Below are 18,403 nucleotides of genomic sequence, written 5' to 3'. Positions count from 1 at the left end.
ACTACTCTACTCACTGCGTTTTTAGACACCTGTGCCATGGGGCAATTACTTTTGCAGAATCACTGTCATAGTAACTGTAATTTCCAGCATTTATGAACGTTATTCACCAGCTGTAACTCAAGTTTAAGCTTGCCTACGCTTTTTACTTTACCAAACCAACATTTCAGTTTTCTGGCCATTTCACCAATTTGCCCTATAACAACTCACATTTGGGGCAAGGGATATGGGCAGGCTATTCATAAGTAACCAATGATTAATAAACATACAAGGCTTTTTTTTTTTAAAGTTTATTCTTTTTAGTAATCTCCACATCAAACCTGGGGTTGGAACTCAGGACCCTGAGATCGAGAGTTGCAGGTCTCTCTGACTGAGCCAACCAGGCACCCCGAGACTTTAATAATAAAAATGCAAATGTAAGATGCGACATATTACCTATCTGAATGGTAAAGGCTGTTTTTACAATTACTGTATTTCCTTGGTGGTAGTACATCCTTCCTAGAGAATAGCTGGCTATTCTTTAGAAGGTACATGCTTCTTTCATCTAGCAATTTCAAGTCTAAGACTGTGCTCAAGGCAACATTTCCCATGATTCTAAAGGCTTGGGAAAAATCCAAGAATTCAGTAATGGGACTGGTTGAGCAGATTTTGATACAGCCACACATGGGATTTTATGCATTCAGAGGTGATGTTCTAGAATAATATTTACTGACTTAAGTAGTTATTAATTGGTAGTTGTTAAATACAGTGATTGTTTTTTTGTTCTCACTTTGTTGAAACTTTCATCAGCATTGCACACCGTTGATGTTGGCATTACCTCAGTGACAAGACACTTTCCAGGTTTCTCTCCTACTTCTTCAGACACTAGACAGTATATAGTCTGTTTTGCAGGTGTCTGCCTCTGTTCCACTTCTAAGTGGAACTGCCTCAAGGCTGGGACCCTATCTCTTCTCCATGTACAGTCTCTCCTTCACAAATATATTTATACTCATAAATTCCAGGCTGGTATCTCCAGTTGCCCATTTGAGGTCTCCATTCCAATGATTGAATGTTTATGTCCTTCAGGTTTGAAGTGACCAAAACTCTAACTCCTTTCCCAACCTCTGCCCTCCTCTTATGATCTCTTGGCTGAATTCAAAACAGTTGACTGCCCCCTCTTTGAAACATATTTTACTCTTGGTTTAAAGAACTCCACCCATGCTCTCCCATTTTCCTCCTTTGCTTGTTCCTCTCCTGCCAGTTCTCTAAATGTAGGAGTCACCAAAAGTTTGTTCATCAGCCCTCCTAATTGTATTTCTTCCCAGATGATCCTATTCAGGCTCACAGCTTGAAATGTCATCTAAGTTCAGATTCATTCTTCCATCAGATACTGCACATTTGCTGCATCTACAACCTATATAGGTAAGCCACTATTCTAGGCACTGGAACAAAACAAAATCATTGTGTTCCAAGGATGTAAAGCAGCTGGCACTCTCGAATGCTGGAAGTGTCTATTGGATGGATCACTTTAGAAAACTTCTGTTGACTTTAGTGTGTATCTCATAACTAAGAAATTCTACTCCTAGATATATAACCAGTAGAAACATATACCCCAGGCATCTGGATGGCTCAGTGGTTGAGTGCCTGCCTTTGGCTCAGGTCATCCCAGGGTCCTGGGATAGAGTCCCACATCAGGCTCCCTTCGGCGAGCCTGCTTCTGCCTCTGCCTGTCTCTCTGCCTCTCTCTAGGTCTCTCATGAATAAATAAACAAAATATTTTTTTAATAAAACCAAAACACATATCCGTGTCAAAAGACATATGCTAGCATTTGCATATTTACAGTAGCACTATTTGTAATAAACTGTAGAAACTACCCAAATTTTCATCAACAGTAGGATGGACAAATAAAATGTATACATCCACAAAATGGACATGAATGAAGTGTGGACAAATGTTACTAACAAGGTTATATGAAAGAAACCAGATGCAAAATAATACACCTGTGTGGTTCCATTATACAATATGCAAAGCTTGTCAAAGTAAATCTGCTAGAAATCAGGTTAGTGATTATCCTTTTGAGGGGGAGTGGGCTATTGTGATTGGAGGGCAGCAGGAGCAAGTTTCTGGGGTGAGGGTAATATTCTGATTCTTAATCTTGGTATTGCTAATAGGATGTGCAGTTTGTGAAAATTCATTGAGCTGTATACACTGATGATAGGGGACTTGTATGAATGTATCTTAGAATCCAGTATAAAAGTCTGAATGTACTTGTAAAAAAAAATCCTTGCCTTCATGGATCTCATGTGGGATGAGCCTAGTGACTTCAAAATTTTATCTCCAGTCACACCTAACCTCTGAACTCTAGGCTCATGCCATTGCCTACTAGATGCCTCCACCTGGATGTGTGAGGTATCTAGTAGGCAAATTTCTTCAAATAGAAATTTTTTTTTAAGATTTTATTTTTAAGTAATCTCTACATTCAGCGTGGATCTCAGACTCTAAACCCAGAGATCAAGAGTTGCAGGCTCTATTGACTGAGCCAGCCAGGCACCCCTCCAAATAGAAATCTTGACTTTTTTTTCCCCCTTTCAAACCTGTTATTTCCCCAGCCTCAGTAAATACTACAGTCCACCCAGATGCTTAAGCCTAAAACCTGTGTGTCATCCTTGATTCCTCTTTCCCCCACCCTGCACCACTATTCAGTTACCAAGGCTTGTGGTCTCTTGTTACACACCCCAAATACATCCCCAGCTTCCATTTCTGGTCTGGGCCCCTGAATTGTCTCCATCGCAGACTTCTGTAGTAGTTTCTTGATTCGTCTCTTCAGCTCTTCCCTTCTTACAAGCTCTTCTCCGCACAGTAACCTTAGTGATCTTGAAAACCAGATCTGCTGAATGCCTTTCAGTAACCCCACATCCCAATTTCTTAGTTGTGCCTATAAGGCCATCATTGATCCCTAGCCATCTCCATACTCAACCCCTGGATCATTACACCTTGGCCTCCATGACAACTTCCATTGCTCCTGGGGAGCCTGTGCACAGGCCCTTGAATCTCAAGAACTTAAATGTCACTTTTGTGGCTCTCTGTGACATCTCTTTCCCATTTCCAACTCCCCATCTAAATTTGCCCATTGTTTTTATTTTCATCATGGTTCACATTTGCTGTTTGAAGGTACACAAATGACCTTGCCTTTCTTATTTACCACTGGATTCCTCCCTACCTGGAACATGTTAGGTCCTCATATATTTAATGAATGAATATAATACAGTAAATAAAATAAGTTCAGTATGTATAGTATGATCCCAAATTCTTTTTTTTTAACCCAAGATACTTTTTTAGGAAAAAATGTATTTGTAGAGAAAAATCTGGAAGGATACATACCAAAATAGTAACATTATCTCTGGTGGTGGAACTGCAGGTCATTAAAACTTTTTATGATTACTTGTGTCTCTTAATTTTTCTAAACTATGAACTTGTTTATTAATAAAAAATTTAAAAATAACTTGTCATTTAGGTCTCAAAGATTTATATCTGAAGTGGCTTTGAGGCATAAAGATGACTTCTAGGTCTTTAAAACATGTGACAGATGCATAGAATTGTATCCTTCTCTGTTAATCCTGATGGTCAGTGAACATAACCAGTGATTGGTCTCAGCATAAGTTACCTTTATAACCTCAAAGTTTCATCCTAAAGGCATTTCCAAATATAAACACATCATAGTACACATATGACAACAGACTACACCTGGCTGTTTAGAAATGAGAATGACCTTCAGAGTTCCTGAACGCCGTGAAATTATGTGTGTCCGTGTGCTCCTATATGTGGATTTTTCTGATTAGAGGTCCCTCCCTTAAGCTTTCATTAGATCTTCTAAGAAAGGTTCATCCCCCATGACCCCCACTCCCCACCACCCCACTGCCAAATTTTACTTTTGTGACAGTCCCTTTCCCAAAAGAAGCTACTTGATAAAAGACAGTATGGCATTGTGGAAAAGCCCTGGTGCTCAAAACACATCTCTTGCCTAAAATATATCCAATGAGGAAAGGCTATCCTTATTAAAATATGAATGCCTTTTGGGTGAGAAGGATGTGAATATTCAGGCCCATAGTTCTTTATCTTATTTTTCAACAAATACTGCAACTGGGATCTTTTTTTTTTTAAAGCTTTTATTTATTTATTCATAAGAGACAGAGAGGCAGAGACACAGGCAGAGGGAGAAGCAGGCTCCACAAAAGGAGCTCGATGTGGGACTTGATCCCGATCCTGGGATCACACTGAGGCGAAGGCAGACACTCAACTGCTAAGCCACCCAGGCATCCATCCCCTCCCCCCCTTTTTAAAAGTAAACTCTACCCCCAACATTGGGACTCCGACTCAGGACGCCTAGATCAAGACTCTCATGCTCTTCCAACTGAGCCAGCCAGGTACCTCACAACTGGGATCTTTTTAAATGCCAGCAAGAAGACTTCCCTTTGGGAAGTAGAGGTCCAAAGTGGATGGCCTAACAGCTACTGAAGTGACTGAAGTTCTGATAGAACATGCCAACCTCTGACTGGCACAGAACGGAAACAACAGTATCCTGAAGCGATACTTAACACTGGAATTTTCTGTCTGCTATGACCTATTAATTTTAACCCACTGATGAGTTCAACTGTCAGTTTCAAACAGAGCTCTAGGGATCCCTAGGTGGCTCAGTGGTTTAGCACCTGCCTTTGGCCCGGGGCATGGTCCTGGAGTCCCGGGATGGAGTCCCGCGTAGGGCTTCCTACATGGAGCCTGCTTCTCCCTCTGCCTCTCTATTTCTCTCTCTATGAATAAATATTTAAAAATAATAAATATAGATAGATAGATAGATAGAACGAACAGAGCTCTAGATAGATGATCTTGTATACCTTCCGTAATGTGGTACAAGAATTACTGTTCAGTAAGGAAATGGAGAGGAGACCATATGATATGGAGCCAACTTGGCTCTGACCTATACCAGCTGTGTGACCTTGGCAACTTATTTAACCTCCCTGTACCTGTTTTCTTCATGTACAAATTAAAGGTAATGGTGACCCAGTAGGGATTAAATTGCACAGTGAATAATCAACACTTAGCACAGTGCCTAGCATGGTAAATGTTAACAGTACATTAAAGCATTAGAGCAGGGCAGCCCAGGTGGCACAGCGGTTTAGCGCCACCTGCAGCCCAGGGCGTGATCGTGGAGACCCAGGATCGAGTCCCACGTCAGGCTCCCTGCATGGTGCCTGTGTCTCTGCCTCTCTCTCTCTCTCTCTCTCTCTCTCTCTCTGTGTCTCTTTGAATGAATGAATGAATGAATGAATGAATGAATGAATGAATGAATGAATAAAGCATTAGAGCAGTGGTTTACAACCTCAGTCCAAACCTGACCCTCTGTTTTATTCAGAAGACGGGTCTAAAAATGAAGCCCCAAGTATCAAGAACAATAAAAGTGGAGCCTTACTGGTTGCATATCAAGGGTGGCCTACACAGAAAACCCATGAATGTGCACAGGGTCAGTATAGAAACATTCTGAGGTTCCTGGGGTGGCTAAGTGGTTGAGCATCTGCCTTTGGCTCAGGTCATGATCCTGGGGTCCCCAGACTGGTCTCACATGGACTCTCTGCCTCTCTCTCTGTGTCTCTCTCATGAATAAATTTAAGTTGAAAAGAAAAAAAACAAAGAATCAAAACATTCCGTTTTAATCTTACCTGTCTGCTCTGAGCATTCCCTACCATTAGAAGAGGACATAGAACATTACACAACAGATTTCGGTGAATGATTGGGACTCAACTCCTCTTACTTAATAGGTATATTTTATACAACGAAAGATTGAGTTCCTGTGCTTATAAGGCAGAGAAAGCAATCTTCGTGGGCACAGTCCAGACTGTAATCATGTCTTCATTAATACAGATTGTGATTTAAATCATCACTAAATGAAAAGTTAGGATGCTTTACCTCAAATTCAGATTTCTCCAAAATGGTCACCTAGGCTGGGCTTCCCACATGACTGACTGCAACTGGCTGAAGCAGAACAGCAGGCCCGTGGGTACACCTGTGTTCCAGTCTGCCCTTTCGTGCACCTGTGTGTTCCAGTCTGCATTTCCTGTGGTTTCCCCATATGAGACCAAGTATTGGTTTTCTCACAGTAGAGAAATCTGACCCATGCCTGTCTCCTTGTGTGATCCACCTGTACCCTGCTGTAAGGTGCACCTTCATGACAGTGCCTCATACTCAGATTTCTGGCAGTGAGGTCAGCCATGCTACAGCTGATTAAGCACCAAGTCAAGGAACACAGCACCTCCCTGATTTTCCCCAAAACAGAAGTGCAGGATACCCTCCCAGTGCTGCTCCTCTGCTGCCCCATCTTTCAGACTTCTGCTTTTCATTTCCGGATGATGCAGATTCCCACTCAGTTCTAGTTCCTGTCTTAGTCTAACACTTATTGCCTGGTCCTGGGAACTTACCTGCTTGTAGTTGACTGCCTTGCTTCATTTTCACTTCACCTTGCTAAGTCTTAAATGCACCCTGTCTTTCTAGCCACTAAATATAAAAAGATCTAAAAAAGCTCATCTTGAGAAACAAATCATTGAGGGGAACACTTTGTATCAATTTCCATTTATAACTTCCTACCCGTCATCTTTCATATTTAGCTCTGGTTCTCATAACTGGGCCAACAACCTTGAAATGTTTATTTCACTACCACTTTCTAGGCCCAGATTGTAAATTTTCCAAGCAACATAGCTTTTGAACTTATGCCTTGATTTCATCTTTAACGGTTTCTAGGCTATTCTTGAAATTAAAACTCAGTCTTGCTCTTGCAACATCAGAACTAATGTTCTCCCCAAATTTTCCATCTTCAAACCGCTTCTCAAATTACCACTTCACCCTTAACTACTAATTCACTTATCACTACATTCAGATTAAATTCCATTGAGAAATCTTCCCTTCAATATGTCATTTTTATTTCTTATCAGTCTCTCTTCCCCCAAAAAGCTAATTTCCTTTCAAAGACATGTCTTCCAATCCAGGCTCTTTGTAATAATAAGATTACTCCTACATTTGAAACATTCTTTGTACCCCTAACAACTTCTGTCTGTCATTCAGTTTCATTTCTAGGCTATTACTACAATGCTGTAAACTAAAAGACAAGTAAGAGGATGGTATTAAGTAATCACATCCAAATAGCAAAACATGGTGTTTCAAAATAAACTGCGTCTACTAAATGTAAAATCAATGGGGACTCTGTGTTCTTAAATCTCCAGTCCCAAAATATAATTATGAAATGATTAGCTTAGTAATATCCTGACACAAAGGTTTTCACTATCACTAGAATAAATTCTGTGACTTGAAATTTAAACAGTTTGAAAATTGCTGAATTAGGATTCTTATGGTGATAAAAATCTAAATCAGACTAAAATAAGGATTCAGAAAATCTTAAATACTTGTATTTTTCTTAAAATGAATATTAACATATGGCTAATCTAGAAATAATGAAACTTCAGTTTTTAAACATAAATGTATAATCAGAATTAGACCTTCATGCATACTTTCTATTAAGACAATGCAGAAAATATTTTTGCTGTAAAACTTTGTAGTGTACCATGTTTATTATAACTTAATACCAAAATTTCATAAAATACATTTTTAAGAGCATTCTAGAGTTTATCATACTTTTATTGGAACTTCTCAAAATCACATAAATATAAAATTAATTAGAAACTGATGAATTTTCTTTCTTCAGATACTCTAATAAGAATCTCAAAAACCTTGAAGTTTGCTGAAAATAGAAATTCATAAAATTAAATCTATTAGAAACCTAAGTTATTGTACATTTCTAAGTACTTAGTTTTAGTTAATTTTAAAATAAAGTCATTACATGCATATTGTTCCAAATTCAAAAGGGGACAGGGTGAAAAATAAGCCAGTCTCACACTCTATTTCTGTTCCTGGAAGCAATTATTTTTTCCTTATAAAGACAATCTAATCATCTATAAGCACGTACTGGGGGGGCGCGGCGGTATATGATTTAAAAACACATACATAAGTGGTAGGGTAGAATACAATGAACACTATTCTATATCTTTTTTTTTCTTTTTTTTTTTTTTCTATATCTTTTTTCAATTAATAATAAATATATTTATAAGTTTTAAAACTAATCCTTTCCTTTATGGCTTTGAAATTTAATACTCGAAAAGTTCTAAGTACACACATTTAAATGGGTACCCACTTATTTTTTTAAAAAGATTTATTTATTTTAGAGTATGGGAAGACAGAGGGAGAGGGCAAGTCCCAAGAGACGCCACCCAGAGCTCCCTCCCCCCCTGTAGGGCTCAATCTCATAACCATGAGATCGTGACCTGAGCCCAAACCAAGAGTCAGATGCTCAGCCAACTGTGCAACCCAGGCACCCCTAAATAGGTACCCATTTAAACTGTTTGTTTTGCTATTATACAAACTACAATAAAAATACCTGTACCTTTTATGCATAAGCCCAAGTTACTTGTAGGATAAATTCCTATAAGTGGAATTGCTGGCATATCCAGTCTAGGTCTTAAGAAATCCTGTCAAGTTGCCCACCATAAAGGTTTTTACCACATTTTATTCTGACCAACTATGTGTGAAAATGGGTATTTCTCCACTACATCACCAATACTGTGTTTTAAAATAAACAACTCTATGAGAGTCCCTGCTGAAATGGGGCTAGGCTTATCCACTTTGACTATGTTTTTGTGATTAACACTACAATGTGATTTCACAAATAGTCTACCACAAGATTTCTTCTTTGGAGAAATTACACAGCAGTAGGACCAAACAATTCTAATAAATCTTGAAATTGTTTCCTATTCTCTTAAAAAGAAACTTACATCAATCTGTTTAATCAAGCACTAAAAGATTCCTTCAATTATCACTACTAAATTATAGTTTGGAAATCATGTGAAGGCTTTTCAGCATCTGAGTCTATACAAGATAAAGGAATTTATCTTTTAATTTCAGCTATTCTTGCAGTTCCAGCTATTTCAACTCCATGAATGGTGAGCATCAACTCAGGTCAAGGGCTATACTAGAAGCTTTTAAGGAAGATGGGTACACACATGACTTCTAATTAATAATGTTGGGAACGATCATAAAATTCTGTAAAAAGTGCTTAGAACACAAACAATTGTGTATAGGAGTCAGGCAATATTACCCGAAATGTAACTGAAGTGTCTTGTGTATCGTAATTAATAAATCAGTTAATATCCTATTGTGGTTTACTTATTTATATCCCAGCTCATTTTATTTTATTTTTATTTTTTAAAGATTTTGTTTTTTCATTTGACAGAGTAAGAGAACACAAGCAGGGGAAGCTGCAGAGGGAGTGGTAGAAGCAGGCTCCCTGCTGAGCAGGGAGCCTAATGCAGAGCTCAATCCCAAGACCCTGGGATCACGACCAGAGCTGAAGACAGACACTCAACCTACAGAGCCACCCAGGCACCCCGTATCCCAGCTCATTTTTTAAAAAGAATATAAAATGATTTGCAGAGACAGATGTAATAAAGATAAAAGTGAGGAAATTCAAGTAATGTGAAAATATAGTTCAGAAAATAAAGATGAAGCCAGGGATGTACCCAACATTTATGCTAGTAATTCCTCTGCAGCTATAAGTGGGAGGCACATTTAGTTGTGCTTCCTAGCAGCTAGAGCAAAGGGAGTTTATTAGAGGATTCACAGTCTCCCTGAAGATAAAGAGCTGCTTGGGATAGATACAGAATCCTCTTGTCCTGAGACCTGCTAAAAGTTCCCAGTATTGGTTTTCCTAGCAGAGTAAGTTTCATATCAAATTGCAGTTCAGTAAGTCATTCTAAAGGTGGTTAAAATATGTTCCAGGCAAACAGCCCTCAGTAATCCTGGGGTCACAAAATCAAACACCCTCAGGGGCATCCAGGTGACAACAGGGAGCTGTGAAACGAGATGAGTGCTTGCTCTTACCTAAGGGCATTCCAAATCAATTTTGGTTTTATAGGATTCAGTGTGGGCTAGGTATAGTCCAACACTTTGGGGGCTTATAGAAAGGACTAGAATATCCGCAACCTTAATGAGGTTCTGCTCTGGTTATATTTATTCCAAAAACTAAGCAGTAATATAGAGTATATAGTAAGAATCAAATATATGTCAAATGAGTGAATCCAAGATGAAAATTTACCGTATCATAAAGTAAATGGACTTAAAATACTCCATGAGTATTGAGCAGCAAGAACAATGCGTAATTGTTTCTTCAAGAACTATCTAAGGGCGCCTGGGTGACTCAGGCGGTTAAGTGTTTTCGGCTCAGGTCATGATCTCAGGATTCTGGGATTGAGCTCCAGACTCCGGCTCCAGGCTCAGCCAGCAATCTGCCTGAGGGTTCTCCCTCTCCTTCCCTCTGCCCCTCCCACTGCATGCAGGCGTGCTTTCTCTCTTCTCTTTTAAATAAATCAAAGAAACTGTTATTCATGGTTTCAGGGTTAGGAAGCAAATGTATTTTTCCTTCTCAATTTTATACTTTAAGCATTATTTGAAATTTTCGTCATGTACTTGCATTCATTTTTATTTGAATGAGTATGTTAATTACCAAAAAATAAAGACCACTGGGCTGTGTGTTCAAGATTAATTCTCTGACAAGAACCTGGAAGGCATTTATTTAGCCACTTGTTCTTATCTGAAGGTGGGAGCTTTTTCAAAATATAATTAAGAAATCATATGTTAGGATGCCTGAATCCAAGAGAAACAGTGTCAATAATGCATATTCCTGGGCCCTACAACTAACTAGAGAGTCATCTGATATGTCTGGAATGAGATCCTGGAATTTAATATTACCCCCACCCCAGGGGAGAGCACAAACACAGACCCTCACTACCATAAATTATGCAGCTAGATTTCCCACATTTGGGGGAATCGCAGGGGTCAGCATGTATGGAGTGCAATGGATAAGCCTTGCTCTGGGAAAACCCACTTTTGTGACCATGCTATCTCCCCTGCCAGGGTAAGTGAGAAACTTAACATTTTTAACTAGTATCCTAGAGAATTCTGATGAGGATGGTCTATAGATCACCCTTTGAAAACCGCTAATCCGGGATCCCTGGGTGGCGCAGAGGTTTGGCGCCTGCCTTTGGCCCAGGGCGCGATCCTGGAGACCCGGGATCGAATCCCACATCAGGCTCCCAGTGCATGGGGCCTGCTTCTCCCTCTGCCTATGTCTCTGCCTCTCTCTCTCTCTCTGTATGACTATCATAAATAAAAATAAAAATAAAAAAAGTTTGAAAACCGCTAATCCCCAGGTAATTATTCTTTTTTCCCAAGATAACACCTCAACCCCCACCCCCCCAACATCAGTACACTAACACCCTGGCCTGCCTGCACACACTTCTTTGCTACCAATTTAAGGCAGACTGCCTATCTTTTGAGAATCAAATACATGGAAGGTGGGGCTGACCTCTCAGAATAACAATGTTATTAGGAGTCAGCCTATAAAAGAACTAGCCCACTTCCATGGCTGGTCTGAGATAACCCTCAGAAAACAGTTCTTAATCTTTTTTATCACAAATGTGCCATCAAGTACATACAATTCTATATCCCACAGCATGACCAGAAGTTCAGCCTAGATCATTTCCAATGGACCACTACTGACATTTTTAAAAACCTCAACAAACCTACTGGGCACCTAATTTTCAGCCATACAACACCAAAAGACAGCTCCTCCTTACTGTTTCTGGGGGTACACTTACCTATCTTCTACTGTCTTGTTGGACGGATAAAAAACTTTGAATGAAAATCCACTTCTTGGAAAAGAGCCCTTTGGGGAAAAAAATACCTGTAAGTGAATACTCAACTTTTATTTTTAAAATTCCTATTTTTAAGATCAAATTCCTTGGTCATGACTTAAAAATAAATGTATAAGGTGTGACTATAATGAGACGGATTTTTTTCCCTCATCTTTATAGAGAGAAAGTGTTACTATAAAGTGTCTCCACTTGAAGCAAAAGTCTTTCAAGTTGACTAGACAGTCACACTAACAGATCTAACTGGAAATGCTTAAGAGTAGCTCTACTCAGTGTATGAATAAACAGTACTGTGCAATGCTACATATGCACATAAGACACTTGAACATCATGTTCAAGAAAGATTTCCTTCCCCTCTCTCCAGTGAAAAGCTATGTTGATGGCCCTCTGAGGTGCCCCCAAAGCAACTGAGCAGTAGCCATGCAGTGGTCGGTCTACTACTAAACTCTAGGGCAGAGACAGTCTTTTCCTTTCAGTCTCTGTATCCCTGGCACTAATTCAACGTCTGGCCCATTGCAGGCATTCATTAGTGTAAGTAACAAGATGAGATGAAGAGGGGTGCCTGGGTGGCTCAGTCAGTTGGGCATCAGACTCTTGATTTTGGACTGGGCAGTGATCTCATGGGGGACTGGACCCTACATCAAGCTTCGTGCTCAGTGGGGAATCTTCTTGAAGATTCTCTCCCTCTGCCTCTTCCCCTCATCATGTTCTCTCTCTTCCTCTCTTTCAAATAAATAAATCTTAAAAAAAAAAAAAATGAAGGGATGAAACAATGTGAAAAGCAAGTTTTGGGCTTGCCCAAAAGGTATAAATAAAGTATAAAAAGATATGATGATGGTGTCGGAGGTGGTGCTTTACTAGCCCACAAAAAAGTAGAAAAATTCAGAAATAAGATGTTATCAAAAAAAGCATTAACTGTGAAACGCCCAAAGAGTTAAGGTTAAATAAAGAGGGATGCCTGGGTGACTCAGCAGTTCAGCGCCTGCCTTTGGCTCAGGGCGTGATCCTGGAGTCCCGAGATCGAGTCCCACATCCCTGCTTCTATCTCTGCCTGTGTCTCTGCCTCTCTCTCTGTCTCTCATGAGTAAATAAATAAAATCTTTTTTAAAAATTTTAAATAAATGGGATCCCTGGGTGGCTCAGCGGTTTAGCACCTGCCTTTGGACCAGGGCGCGATCCTGGAGTCCCAGGATCGAGTCCCACATCCGGCTCCCGGCATGGAGCCTGCTTCTCCCTCCTCCTGTGTCTCTGCCTCTCTCTCTCTCTCTCTCTCTCTCTCTCATAAATAAATAAATAAATAAATCTTAAAAAAAATTTTAAATAAAGAAATGGCCTTATTGTGAAAGAATATTGGAAAGTGAATAAAGATTCTAAAGAAATCAGGCCACACATTTCAAACCATGAAACCAAATCCAATGACTGTGCTCATCCTTTGAGCAGTTTTCAACCACAGAAAATTTTGTCCCCCAGGGGACGTTCAGCAAATATCCTAAAACATTTTTGATTGTTACAACTGGGGGCTGCTACTGAAATCTAGTGGGTAGCCAAAGATGCTGCAAAACACCCTACAATGCACAGGATAGTGCACCATGACAAAAAATTATTTGGTTAAAAATGTCAATAGTTCCACTGTTGAAAAACCCTGTCTTAGAGGAAGTTCAACAAAATAAATGAGTATCTGAGGAAAGCAGTAACCAGTAGTAAGTCATGATGTTTCTAGAAATGACCTAGATGAAACAAAAACAGTATTAAGGTCTAAAATACACAAGAATCAAGGAAGCATAGATTAAAAATCACTAATGAAGATATTTTGTTTCACATCAACAGTGTTTATGCAGTAATATTTCCTAAACTTGAAAAGGCAATCATACTTCTGTTTAAGAAATTGTGTCCTGGTAAGAACTTCCACACTCATTGGGTTTAGATTTCTAGAACTTGTATGAATTTCCAAAACTCAAAATCATTCCACAAAGGACATTAATATATTTAAAGAGAATGAAATAGAAATTCTGAAAGCAATTCCCAGAAAGGAATCCCAAGGAAGTTACTTTAAAGGGGAAAATTCTTATTTGGATTTATGAGCTTTGGTGTATTTTTTTTTTAAGTCACATGCTATCTTGAAAGTTGAAGAACTGTGTGTACCAAATTGATTCAATGTTTTATCAAATAGTATATTTTTATACAACAGTAATTTTACTAAATATATATATATATATTAAATTTAAAGAAATAACACTCTAATCTTGACAAACTATGACTATATAATATATAAACTATATTCTTACAGGGTTTATGCAGAGGCATTCTGTATTGGTCAGAGTGAAAGGATCATATTTGTCTGCGATGACAAGGAGATCAGGCACCGGGTACACTCTCAAAGCATAGTCATATGCCCAGTACACAGGGCTGACATAAAGGGGTAGAGGAGTCAGGTGTCCTTGGGATAAGATAGTCTTTACAAACTACAAAAGAATGATAGAAAACAACCTTCAGTTTATTTGTAAAAATTAAAATTGCTAACAAATCATTTAAATGAAATATCAAGTGCCAAAAGGATTCAGAAAATTTAAGAAACAGTTAGGAGGACTTTGAATCACAGAGCTTTGGGAAACACTGATATGAAATGAAATAAGGGGAGCCTGGATGGCTCAGTTGGTTAAGTGTCTGCCTTCGGCTCAGGACATGATCTCAGGGTCTTGGGATCAAGCCCCTCGTCAGGCTCCCTGTCTGCTGCTGCTTCTCCCTCTGCCCTCCCCGCTGCTCACTCTCTTTCTCTCAAATAAATAAATACAATCTATAAAAAAAAAAAAAAAAAGCAATAAAATGAACCATCCTGTACTTTAAGGAAAATCTGTAAGTTTTCATTTAGTATCATATATCATAAAGCTACTCCCCTAAATGGTCATATTGGAACAACTGTACTTACAGCTGTATAATAAACTCAGTTACTAACTCTGTTCACCTAAAAATAATTCCATAGCTTGAGTAATGCCAAAAACAGATATGTAGCCTACATAAACTTTAAATATTAAAAATACTAAAAATGCTCTGTATGATCTACTTCCACATTTCCCAAGGTGGTACATGAAGGTACATATAGCCAGGGATTGATAGGTTTATATCAGGGAACCTTGAAGCTACAAGATAAAGACTACACATCCTCCTAATGTGGACATATCATATAAAATAATGAATGTTAGGAACATAAATATTTTTTAAAATAAATATATATTTTGAAGTATAATATAAGATTTACGAGTTTTAAAAGCAAAATAGGAAGCTTCAAAGAAATTTCCTGTTCATTCTAGGTTTTCCCCTGTCCAATTGGGGATACTTCAGTGAGAAAGTTGAGAAACACTAACAAAAATTAACTTACTGACAAAAATATGTTCAAGTTATTTTGAACCATAAATATAAAAGGGCAAATTATCAAGTGGCTTAAAACATTTTTATATAATGCAACACTTAAGATAGTTTAATGAGGAAGACTCTTAACTTACATGATTAGGAACATCCAAATTGCTACTAGGAAAGCGGACACAGTTTCTGCACATTTTATTCACTAAGTCCTCACGAAAGACAATAATTTCTTGTGTGCAATACTGAATTCTGAAATGAAAACAGTAGCTGAATTTGACTTCCTCAGGAAAAAAATGATAGTTTAAAAGGTTAAAATGTTTTACAATACAAAGCCATTCCCATTTCCCATTGTTTACCACAACAAAAATGCAGCTAGAGTCTATCTACTAATCCATTCATTTGACAGTAATTTCTTGAGTTCCCCATATGTGTCTGGCACTGTTCTACAGATGAATGAACAAAACAAAAACACCCCACTCCTCATGCAGTTCATATTCTAAGGATAGGGTAGGGCAGTCAGAGAAAGTAAACAATAAACACGATAACTATGTAAGCAGACTGGGAGATGGTTAAGTGTATGGGGAAAAGAAAAACAGGCTATTAGGGATCATTTGTGAGAAGAAAAGGGCCAGAAGGCTAGAATATTAAATAGAGTAATCAAAACAGGTAGAGCTGATAATGGAGTCTGCCTTGAGCACAGACTTGAAGGAGGTAAGAGAGTTAGTCAAGCAGATATGCAGAGGAAGAACACCATGCAGGCAGAGAGCACAGGTACTGCAGAGGCCCCAAGATGGAGCATGTCTGGCATGTTTGAGGAACAGAAAAGAGACTGCAGTGACTGGAATGAAAGAGAAAGAAAGATCAGACAGGGAATAGAAGGCTAGATCGTCCAGGGCCCTGAATACCACTGTAAGGCTGTGGGCTGTTACTGAATGGCACAAAGGGGATCTCATCTTTCAGAATCAGTAAGAAGGATGTGATATGCCTTTGTGTCAAAGGATCGCTCTGACACATCATTAAGACCAGACTACAGGGCAGCTCGGGTGGCTCAGCGGTATAGCGCTGCCTTCAGCCCAAGGCCTGATCCTGGAGACCTAGGATCGAGTCCCATGTTGGGCTCCCTGTGTGGAGCCTGCTTCTCCCTCTGCCTGTGTCTCTGCCTCTCTCTGTGTGTGTGTGTCTCTCATGAATAAATAAAATCTTAAAAAAAAAAAAAAAAAAAAAAAAAAGACCAGACTACAGAAGGAGGGCAGGGGTAGAAGCTTGAGACCATCTAGGAGGCTGTTACAGTAATCCCGGCGAGAGAAGATGGTAGAGGGTCACAGAGGAGAGATTGTGAAAGGCAGCCAGATTCTGCATATATTTTGAAGCCTTCCTTCAAATTTTTGAAGGACTTCCTGAAAAACAACATGTGAGAGAAACCCAAAAGTTTTTGATCTAAGTGACTGGAAGGATAAAGGTGGCATGAACTCTGACAAGGAAAGGTACAGAACAGGTTGGGAGCTGTTCAATACACAGCTGGGCAATACACAGATGGTACTGAAAGCCTTGGGAGTGGATAGGTCACCAAGGAGTGAATATGGGCACAAAAGAGAGGAGAACCAAGGACTAGTGTACAGCCTATGATGACAGTGAGCAGCACATGCAGTAAATGCATCATCTTTTCACTTTTCCATTGCAACTTTTCTTAAAGGATGCGTAATGATTCTCAATTTTTAAATCTCCACCTGGTTTTCAGCTTCTCAATTCATTATTAGTGAATTAAATAGTGTTAAAATATTTGTAAAGTTTTAAGAAACCTAAAATAGAAATTTTCTCTTTATATTTGTCTCACAATCATCAAAGTTCATATACAGTTTCAGAATCAAGTTAATTTTGAAATAAAAGGGAAAAAAGTGTAATACAAAATGGTAATATTACCTGCAAGGATTAGTAGTAAAAACTGAAAATGGTACTCTTTGTCTGAATTCATTAGTGATGCTTTCAGCAAGTGGTGGCCTAAAAAAACAATTTATGTAGTACAGAATATATTTTTGAATCATATAAAATTTTTTTTACTGTTAGAAAAATCTAAACAAAATTTACCTTGGTAAGATGGAACCAAATCCAGGATCCTCTGGTCCAGGTATAAATACAAAACGACTACTGTAGCAAAATTTAACATAATTCATTAAAAAAAAATTATTGCAATACTATCCAATATATTAAAAGCAAGTTACTGCCTTTAGTGAATTTTAAATATTGTTTTAAATTTCATGCATTTTAATAAATTAATTACTACAAATCTCCAAATTAATATAGTCCAACAGCCCTTTCTACAGTGATGGAAATGTCTGTATCTGCACTGTTCAATTACTGAGTGCTTGAACTAGTGTGAGTGAATTTTAAATTATATTTAACTTTAAACAATTTAACTTTAAATTTAAAGAGACACATATGGCCAGTGAGTATCATGTTGCAAAGTGCAGCTCTAGATACTTAGAGTAATGTCACCAAAAATTCAAAATATAGTTGAAAGTATTGCTCTTACTTTTAATATTTTCACCATAAATCTCTAGTACAGTGTAACATACATTATCATGATGTGAGGATAATTTTATCTCTTAGCATACTAATTTTCTCAAATTTTTTTCCATTTATTTATTAATAATCATGGATACTAAACTTACAACTTATTTTTTATTAAAAAAACTGTTAAAAATATAGCAGTAGTTGGGGCACCTCAGTGGCTCAGTCAGTTAAGCATCTGCCTTTGGCTCAGGTCATGATCCCAGGGTCCTGGGATGGAGCCCTCCTGCTTCTCCCTCTCCCTGCCACTCCCCCTTCTTATGCTCTTTCTCTCTGTTAAATAAATAAATAAAATCCTTAAAAAATACATATATAGCAATAGAAATCATTACCTTTGGTGGATATTTGGATATTCACATATTATGTCTGCCAAAGTTTTTAAGGAATCTAAAATTTTAAAGAGATACGCAATTTAATTTGCATATAATACAACCAAAAATCAAATTGTATTTGAATAGATACCACCCACATCTTTTGAATGAAATTAAAATATTATAGATCATTTCTTATCAGTTTAGTTTATATAAATGTAAAAACAATTATTTAATAGACCTTCAATACCTTTCAAAGCTTGAATCTGACTTTTTCCATATGGTGCAGATGAAAAATTACCACACATAATAAAGCAGGTTGGAGGTGCTGGTGAATAACCTAAAAATAAGAGAATAAAATGAATACCACCTTTTGAGTCTAG

The 18,403-nt window shown here is 38.2% G+C and overlaps 1 protein-coding gene and 1 non-coding gene across 7 annotated transcripts in view; both read right to left on the bottom strand.

Moving 5' to 3' along the window:
• Positions 1-7,604: 7,604 nt before the first annotated feature.
• POLE2 (DNA polymerase epsilon 2, accessory subunit) overlaps positions 7,605-18,403 on the bottom strand; it is a 31,695-nt gene continuing 20,896 nt past the window's right edge. For 4 of the 6 annotated variants that reach the window (XM_041759209.1, XM_041759212.1, XM_041759211.1 and 1 more), the window contains 8 exons: positions 18,271-18,360; positions 18,042-18,096; positions 17,227-17,286; positions 17,062-17,139; positions 15,282-15,390; positions 14,067-14,243; positions 11,728-11,795; positions 7,605-7,760 (listed from right to left, as the gene is read on the bottom strand). In XM_041759209.1, coding sequence (XP_041615143.1) covers positions 7,742-7,760; positions 11,728-11,795; positions 14,067-14,243; positions 15,282-15,390; positions 17,062-17,139; positions 17,227-17,286; positions 18,042-18,096; positions 18,271-18,360 — 656 coding nt within the window. In that variant the 3' untranslated portion in view covers positions 7,605-7,741. The remainder of the gene's footprint in view (positions 7,761-11,727; positions 11,796-14,066; positions 14,244-15,281; positions 15,391-17,061; positions 17,140-17,226; positions 17,287-18,041; positions 18,097-18,270; positions 18,361-18,403) is intronic. The other 2 variants (XM_041759210.1, XM_041759214.1) reach the window with 1 other exon arrangement.
• Positions 10,828-10,993, bottom strand: LOC121494091. The gene has a single exon (XR_005988728.1). It is a non-coding gene; the product is annotated as a U1 spliceosomal RNA (small nuclear RNA).

Source organism: Vulpes lagopus, chromosome 6, assembly GCF_018345385.1.
Source record: "Vulpes lagopus strain Blue_001 chromosome 6, ASM1834538v1, whole genome shotgun sequence".
NCBI classification, from domain to species: Eukaryota; Metazoa; Chordata; class Mammalia; order Carnivora; family Canidae; genus Vulpes; species Vulpes lagopus.
This window is presented reverse-complemented; position numbering and strand designations above follow the sequence as displayed.